The sequence below is a fragment of the Schistocerca cancellata genome, chromosome 12 (assembly GCF_023864275.1).
Source record: "Schistocerca cancellata isolate TAMUIC-IGC-003103 chromosome 12, iqSchCanc2.1, whole genome shotgun sequence".
NCBI classification, from domain to species: domain Eukaryota; kingdom Metazoa; phylum Arthropoda; class Insecta; order Orthoptera; family Acrididae; genus Schistocerca; species Schistocerca cancellata.
In genome coordinates, this window is record NC_064637.1 from 62,548,439 (window position 1) to 62,557,662 (window position 9,224).

The 9,224-nt window shown below is 41.2% G+C and overlaps 1 protein-coding gene across 1 annotated transcript in view; it reads right to left on the reverse strand.

The window, feature by feature from the left end:
• Positions 1 to 8,889, reverse strand: part of LOC126109648 (ELMO domain-containing protein 2) — a 28,284-nt gene extending 19,395 nt beyond the window's left edge. The window contains exon 1 of the mRNA XM_049914698.1: positions 8,320 to 8,889. Coding sequence (XP_049770655.1) covers positions 8,320 to 8,756 — 437 coding nt within the window. The 5' untranslated portion in view covers positions 8,757 to 8,889. The remainder of the gene's footprint in view (positions 1 to 8,319) is intronic.
• Positions 8,890 to 9,224: the final 335 nt, after the last annotated feature.

Genomic DNA, 9,224 nt, shown 5'->3' on the forward strand with positions numbered 1-9,224 from the left:
CTGGCAATGGCAAGGAAAGCCTTTCTGAAGAAGAAAAATTTGTTAACATTAAGTATAGATTTGAATGTCAGGAAGTCGTTACTGAAAGTATTTGTATGGAGTGTAGCCATGTATGGAAGTGAAACGTGGACAATAAATAGTTTAGACAAGAAGAGAATATAAGCTTTCGAAATGTGGTGCTACAGAAGAATACTGAAGATTAGATGGGTAGATCACATAACTAATGAGGAGGTATTGAATAGAATTGGGGAGAAGAGGAGCTTGTGGCAGAACTTGACTAGATGAAGGGATCGGTTGGTAGGACATGTTCTAAGGCATCGAGGGATCACCAATTTAGTATTGGAGGGCAGCGTGGAGGCTAAAAATCGTAGAGGGAGACCAAGAGATTGATACACTAAACAGATTCAGAAGGACGTAGGTTGCAGTAGGTACTGGGAGATGAAGCTTGCACAGGATAGGGTAGCATGGAGAGCTGCATCAAACCATCTTAGGACTGAAGACGACGATGACAGATATTTAAGTTGGAGAAGTCGGAAGTGAAAATTACTTCAGGCAGAAATGGGTTAAACTGGTCCGCATGCATACTCACGCGTACTTCATGTAAGTGACTGCACCCAGCGATTAATCATCCATCATGTAATTACACAATAGTGAGTCTTTGCACCTATATCACAAAATGTTACATTTTGTTTATGTTGAGAGTCCACTGACAATCCGTGTATCAAATGTCGACCTTCTGCCAGTCTTCCTGCATTTTGCTACCATTTTCTAGCACTGCTACTTATCTATTTACAACCTGTGACTCCTCTAAGGCATTTGACTTTGTGAATGTATTTTCCTAGATAAACTGAAGTTATACGAGACTGATGGTATAACTAACCAATTGGTTAATGTCAAATATGACCAAAAGAATGCAGGTAGATGTTCTCAGTAATTCAACCAGCATAGTACGGGAATGTAATTCTGACTGGGGAGAAGTCATGTGTAGAGTTCTGTGAGGCTTAGTCTTAGATACACTTGTTCCTCATATGTGAATACAACAAGCACACATACAGAAACAGAAGAAATGGTGAACAAAGTTAAGGGGGGAAGTAATGGATTTTGGTAAAAAAAATCAAGTTTTCAGAAATATTATTTTCTTGATCTACACAGTTTAATCTATGTTGTGTGTAAATTTTATCATTTGGGGAACTGCTTGCTTCAGAGGAATTTTTATCAGTGCTAAGGCTATTTTCTTTCGATATGTTTGGCTGACATCTATATTTCTGGCTGACACCTATATATTTGCCTGAAAACTTGCTTGCGTGTGGTTTATTAATGTTTTGACAACACTAACACATATTAGTGGGTGGAAGGTTGAATTCGCAAATCTAAATGTGGAGGTCAAGATTCATGCATAATGGGTGGTGGAAAAACTGTGTTTAGGAAATGGAGGTTTCATGGAAATCCTTCTACCAACAAAAAAGATGAAGCAGCCCGAAACGTAGGACACAAGCTCTAAGCTTCAGCATCGAAACTTGGGACAGGAGAATCGTACAGGTGTGTGAAGTTGATTTGGATTCCACTGGATTCAGACATTGATTTACAGCTTCTCTCCCAGACTATAAAGTTTTTGTTTCATGTGTTAGCTGTAAAAAATACAGAATGAATGATTGTTGTTGAAGAAAGAGGAGTGGGAATTGCTTGTGATTTTAAATTAATTTGTAATTCGTGTGGCTATGAATTTTCATTTTCCTTCTAAAAAAAATATATATATACCAGGTGATCAAAAAGTCACATAAATTTGAAAACTTAATAAGCCACGGAATAATGTATATAGAGAGGTAAAAATTGACACACATGCTTGGAATGACATGGGGTTTTATTAGAAAAAAAAAAAAGTTCACAAAATGTCCGACAGATGGCGCTGGACAGCAAAACTTCATTGACTGCACACGACAACTGTGTATAAAAGGAGCTGTAATGAGAGACAGTATCAGATGCGCCAGTAGTTGCAGCATGTTGATGTTAACTGAAAAAGCGCTTTTAGTGAAGCTGTATTATTAGAATGGGGAATGTGCTAGTTCAGCATTACGATCCTATCACCATAGGAATGGGATTTGTTGGCCGGGGTGGCCGAGCTGTTCTAGGCGCTACAGTCTGGAACCGCGTGCACAGTCTGGAACGCACGCACGCACATGTTTTAGATTAGTTTTAGGGTGCAAAAAAAGCTATGGTCACAAGCACCCATTCTGTGGGGGTGAAGAAGGGTAGAAACAGGAATTTAAATCAGCAGCAATGGGAGCAAAACTCAAGGAGGGAAACTAAAAACGGAAGGAAATCTTAGAAAAGTGTTACTGAAGGGGGATTGTTTTCCCCAAAAAGAGCTTCAAATGACCAATGTCATCTCAGTAACACTTATATACTCAAGGACGCAATACGCTGAATGTGCGTCATCTGCTAAAAGGTTAGATATATCAGGCGACAGCTGTAAACGGGCACATAGCAGATTAAAATAGGGGCACTGAAGTAAAAGGTGTCTCACCGTCCACGATTGAGAGCAGTGGGGACAAAGCAGGGGAGTATCGCCACTTAATATATGTCGATAGCTAAAAAGACAGTGCCTAATCTGGAGTCTAGTTCAAATTACCTCCTCCCGATGATGAGGCCAAGAGGAAGAGGTCCAAACACACGGAAAAGGTTTTATGCCCTGTAATTTATTATCCTGAAATGCAGACCAATGTGTGTTCCGTAAAAGAGCAAGACGACAACATAAAACGCTCTGCGATCAGCACAGGGAACCATGCGAACAGTGGTCCGAGGAAGAGAGACAGCAGCCTTTGCCGCTGTATGGCTGCCTCATTTCCGCGTATAGCAACATGCCCTGGGATCCAGAGGAATGACACAGAGATGCCCCCAAGTGGAGCTTGTGGAGGCAGGTTGAGAAGAGACGTGAGCAAATACGAGAGTGGTTTGAAAAGTTCTCAGAATCACCACGAGAGGTCAGTGCTAGTGCAATGAGTTGTTCACATGATATCAGGATATTCATTAAACTGTTGCCTGTAAACACGTGCCACATCAGTGTTCTTTGAAGAGAGCTGCAGGGTGTGTGTGTGGGGGGGGGGGGGGGGGGGGGTGCAGGGATTAAGTACTTCGTAAAGAAAGGTATGAAAGCAAAAGACATTCATGCTGATTTCCAGAATACACTGGGGGACTCTGCACCTTCACATTCAACTGTTGAAAAGTAGACACGTGAATTTAAATTTGGTCATGAGAACTTAGATCATGATCCACGCAGTGGTTGGCCAAGATGTGTCACTACTCCAGAAGTGCACAAAATGGTCACGGATGATTGCCGATTGAAAGTGTGTGAACTTGCTCACACTTGCCACATGTCATCTGAAAGGGTGTACCACATTTTAACTGAAGAATTAGAAATGAAAAAATTATCTGCAAGATGGGTACAGTGACTCTTGATGCTGGATCAAAAATGCATGAGAATGGACATATCAGAACAATATATGGCCCATTTTAGTACAAACAAACAAGATTTTTTGTACCAGTTTGTGACCACAGATGAAACTTGGGTGCACTACTATACTCCAGCGACAAAACAACAGTCAAAGCAGTGGAAACATGCTGATTCTCCACCACAAAAAAAAAAGCAAAAGGACATTCATGCCGATTTCCAGAATACACTGGGGGACTCCGCTCCTTCATATTCAACTGTTGCCAAGTAGACACATGAGAGCTTACATGATGATCCAAGCAGTGGTTGGCCAAGATTCAGCGGGAACGGTCATGGCATCAGTGTTATGGAATGCAAAGGGGATTCTGTTTGTAGATTACCACCCCACTGGGCAAACAATTACTGGAGGATACTATGCTAACCTCCTGGACAAATAGCAACAAAAGATACACAAAAAAGGCCAGGTTTAGCAAGGAAGAAAGTCATCTTCCATCAAACACATGTGCCATCATCATGGCAAACTTACACAAACTAAGCTATGAATTGTTGCCACACCTGCCATATTCACCTAATATGGCTGCGTCAGACTTCCATCTCTTCTGAAAACTGAATTTTTTTTCTTGGTGGACGAAGATTCACTCCAAACAAAGAATTGATAGCCAGAGTTGACAACTATTTTGAAGGCCTGGAGGAAACTCATTGTCGAGATGGGATCAAGGCACTGGAACATTGTTGGATTTAGTGCATTAATCTACAAGAAGACTACATTGGGGGAAAAAAACGTAATATACCGTATCTGCTGATGGCGATGGATGTATTGGAGAGCCTGGAGAACAGCTTAAAGCTCCACAGTAAAAACCAAACACTGGTTGGAAAGCCAAAATCTAATACGGGTGTCTGCAACAATACAGGCACTCCAGACATCAAAGATGGTCTTGGCATCGTCAGTGTAAATAAATTTGTCATCCTCCATTTGTGTGCATAAAGTAGCAAATGCCCGACGATAAACTATGGGGGGGGAGATACTATCCTTGGGAAGCTGACAAAGGTGACGGCAAAGGCAGGTCCGGGGGCGAAGCCAAGGTGGCATTGTACTCCCATTGTCAAGAAAGTTTTAGGAAAAGGGAAGGAAAGTGAATGCCACACTTGATGGAAGTAGACTCCCGGTGGTAGTAGATGGGAAGGGCTGCCAGCATACTCTAAATCCAAGGAGGTGTCGAAGAAAAGGACATGGGTCGGACGAGTAGGCATGACAGGTGACTAACTTGTAACGACTCACGACAGCACACCGACTGGACAGTGGAGGACCAGAAGGCTCTCCATAGGGCTAGTATAAAAAGCTCCAGATGCTAAACACAATCCATGGTGGTGGACAGAATCTAGACGCCAAAGAATAGACAGCCAATTCGGAGACCACTCGGTCCGCTCCCAATCAGGTACCACTCAGAACAGGGAGGGTCTTGAGGGATCACAGACAGTGAGCCGAAAGATATGAAACGTGAGAAGGCCAGCACAGTTTTCTGTCAAACTTAAGTTCCAAGAATTTACCGACGACAGCGAGCAAGAGGTCAACAGGGCCTAGATGTAGGGCAGGTGGATAAAACTCTGTAGGACGCCAAAAATTTACAAGATAGTCTTACTGGGAGAAAACGGGAAGCCGATTTCGATGCTTCACGAGTAGATGTGATAGAGACATCCTTGAAGACATCGTTCAAGAAGATCTGGTCCGTTGAGATCTGTAGTAGACTGCAAAATCATCGACGAAGAGGAAGCCCGAGACATCGGGAAGGAGGCAATCCATAATTGAATTTAGGGCAATGGCAAACAGTACAACACTTAGCATGAAGCCCTGGGGCACCCCGTTTTCCTGGAAGAAGTACGGAATGGAGTAGTGTCCAGCCGCACCTTAAATGTGCGTCCTGTCACAAATTCACGGATGGAAAGGAGTAGCCCCAAGAGAATAGTGTGCGGAGGATGCCTGTCCTCCAACAGGTATTGTATGCCCTCTCCAGATAAAAAAATATAGCTACCGTTTGGCGCTTCCTGCGAAAACTGTTCACAATATAAGCGGAGAGAGCAACAAGATGGTCAACTGCGGAATGATGCTTTCGGAAACAGCAGTGGGCAGGTGTTAAAAGGTTTCGGGACTCCAGACACCAGCCTAAACGGCAATTTACGATACGCTCCAAACCTTACAAATGCTACTCGTTAGAGAGATTGGGCAATAGCTGGAGGGGAGATCTTTGTCCTCTCCAAGTTTCAGAACAGCTTCTTGCCATCTTCTGGGATAGGTATAGTCAACCCGAAGTCGATTATAAAGGCGAAGGAGGCACCTAGCACAGACTAGGGTATGATAGATGTAGCAACATTTGGACATATGTAACAATGGCATCCTGTACCTCAATTGACCTATTAGGCCAACTGAAGTATAGGATACAAATTTTATTGTTGACGGTTTCTTCACTATCGCTAGTAATACTATCGTAATTTTCACTCGATATTATTAGTTTTGAAGGTGAATAAAAAATTTATAGCCCATACTACAGTTGACATATATAGGCCAACATTCATCTTTGCTGTTAGATATGTGCAATACATCATCTCTGGTAATTTCTGACATCATTGGTCAAAGCCGATGGGTTGTATCCCATTCTTCGGTAATCCCTAACAGCGCACACTATCCTAGTGTGAGATTTAGAGGATTTATTGTGCTAGTTTTATGTGGAAACCAACTACTAGACGTGCACTCTAAGGAGAGTTTGATCAACATGAGTGACAGAAGACGCAATATCCAAAGAAGTAAATCTATCAATACTGTCAATTTCTAACCACTGTCAACTTTAGCTAGCTGATAATACTGTGTTTAATGCATCTACGTCTATGAAAGCTGAAGCAATATGGAAGTTAATGAATACTGGAATATTATGAGTAATTCTGCCTGAAATCATCTTACTTGGGAGAGCTCTACGATCAATGAAGCTCCGCCATATAAAGGAGCACTACTGTTCCTTCCTCTTAACAGATACCATGAAAAATAGTATGTTCCACACATTAAGAATGAAAATCAACGTAACTGTCACATCAACAAAGGAAACTTTAGGCACAAATAAAGATTTTAATAAGTCTGTTTTCTGATAGCGGTTTCTCCCTTAAATTCAGAAAAACTTATTCCGGCCTAGGTTCATGGATTTTGTTACACTGTGATGTGATAGCTAAGAAACCCACCCTGATGTCTTGTGATGCCTGTATAATGGATTTCTAGCACAGGTTCAAATGTGAATACCTGTTACTTCCAATCTACAATAGGCCTATGCATAATATAGTAAACCACAATGTGATTGACACAGTGGTGAACAATGTTTTGTATATCACCTGGTGATTGTTATGAAGGACTACTAAAGCTTGTTCTTCCATCATGTCATGCCCTCAGACTTGGACAATTGCATGATGACAATGTCACACCAAAGCATCCTTAAGTTTGGGTATCAGGGCAGTTGAACGACCAACAGGTACCAGGAGTCCACTTCAAGCCACGATGAAATGACGTGGTGTGTGATGTCATTTGTCCAGGCAGAGATAGCACAGAAAATTGACAGTATTTATTTTACTTTTATGTTAGTTTCTGGAATGTAGGTTGTCAGAATAAACTGATTTCCATTACAGCCAGAGGTGAGGTGTAAGTTACGTTTATAGGTGACTGGCTGTGATTTGGCAAAACCAAAAATGTCAATACAAAATTTTTGTTTTGTCAACATCCTGGTCTTTAGCCTAATTTGAGGCCTAGTTAGAGCTGAATGGTAATAGTTTGGTTAAGGGTCAGTGAAGCCAACAATTGTGAAGTGATTAGAACTATAATGTTCTTGTTATAGCACATATTTTGTACAATACTGGATTTTACCAACCAGTTTTTTGACTATGTTCTGCACCCTACCTTCACCTTATCCTACCATATCTTGTTAATGAATGTGTGTGTATGTTATTTCTGCATGTTTCTGACATGTCCAATACTATTGTACTGAGTGGTCCATGGACGAATAAATAAAAGAGATGGTGGTATTAGCAGGATTCAATATTTTTGGGTATTAGGCATTACTTATGAGAGTTACACAGTGGGCACCTTAACACTAAAAGGCTCAGAACCCTGAAGTATGGAAAGTAAATTTTCAGTCATAAGTACTGAAGGAACTTAGATTGTATTTACAGAAACAAGCAGACATAACACAAGGCTGAGGAAACAGATGGATAGATGACTACCCACATATGGAAATCATCAGGTCTTTTCACATTGGGGTACTATGGTAGAGCTATCAATACACATATGAAATGATACATTTTAAGAGCAACTTCATTAAAGAAGATCTGGCTTTTCCATTGCTGTACCTTAACAGGTGAAACCTAAAAGAAATGTGTCACAAGCAGATAATTACAGGAAGCAGACAATTTATAATGTTACTTGCGAAGGCCCCTCATAATAAAACATCACTGAATCGGTTTTAAACAATACCATACACTTCTCTGAACGATAACTGTGTAGGCCTACAGCAACCAGACCACATTAAATAGTCTATGCAGTTGAAGTAGTTCCTCTCGTATTTGCCACAGCCTTCGTGTTAAGTCAATTGCCTCATTTGGGTAAATAGTATAAGGACTACTGACAAACAGTATAAGGACTACTAACAAACGTGAAGTGTATCCGTCATTTCCTGTAAAATCTTTGAGTAATCATTCTAACAGTCTTTTACTTTGATGTTGCTAGATTAACTATCACATAAACCGATTACTCAAATGCAAAGTTACATGTATAAATGATGGTGAAATACACTCCACTCATAAGGCGGAAACTGCTGAGCGATTTTCATGCACATACATACCTTAGTAGTTTCCTTTCATGATCTAAGTTGGATGCGTCGTACCACGTCTTCCTCAGTGACTCTACGTGGTGTATTAGTTCCCGATAGCCCCAAATTTGTTCTATACAAGTACTAAACGATTTTATGAACTGTCTATGAATATGGAGATTGATTTCCTTCGCACTGGCCACAGTATTAACGGCGAAGGGAACAAGACTTTTTCTCTCCGTTATGAACAGTTTAGAGTCACACTGGCGATCCAGTACATCCAGCAGTTTCCTAATAGACTGACTTCGTGAGTAGCGTAAGGAGAATTCCACACCATGGGCGCGTGAAGCCCCAGGCTTTTCTCCGTAACATATCCTTTGTAGCTCACACAACTTTGTAGTTTTCCTTAGGATCCACTTAACTGCCGGTCTTAAAAGCCAATAAATGTATGTCCACATCGATCGAAACATCTTCGCTCAGCCACTGCTTCCACATTACCGGAAACCGCCCTTTCTCACACACAATTTATATGACTCACATTCCAACACATCTACAACGCCGTCATTTTAAACGACGATGGAAGTTTGTTTTCCTCGTAACCAAAGTTGTTACACGTAAGCTGTGTCCGTTTTCCACGTGACCAAAGTTTTTACACGTAAATTGGAGCCAGTCACTAGAGTCTTGCGTATACGAAACGAGCGATAAAGCGATTGCGACATCTAAGGGAGTAGTTTCGTATTTGCGAGAACACGAATTAAAGAGATATTTGCGTTTCCTATTCCGCTGAAATATAACATAATAATCGCTTACTTGTTTCCAATCGTTATTAAAGGAATGCTTGAACGGGCAGATGTACATAGTGCTCTACTTAGTATGCTTTTTAAGGGGCCCTTAAGGTTCAATAATATTGTCAAACCGTTTAAGAGCGCGTATTGATG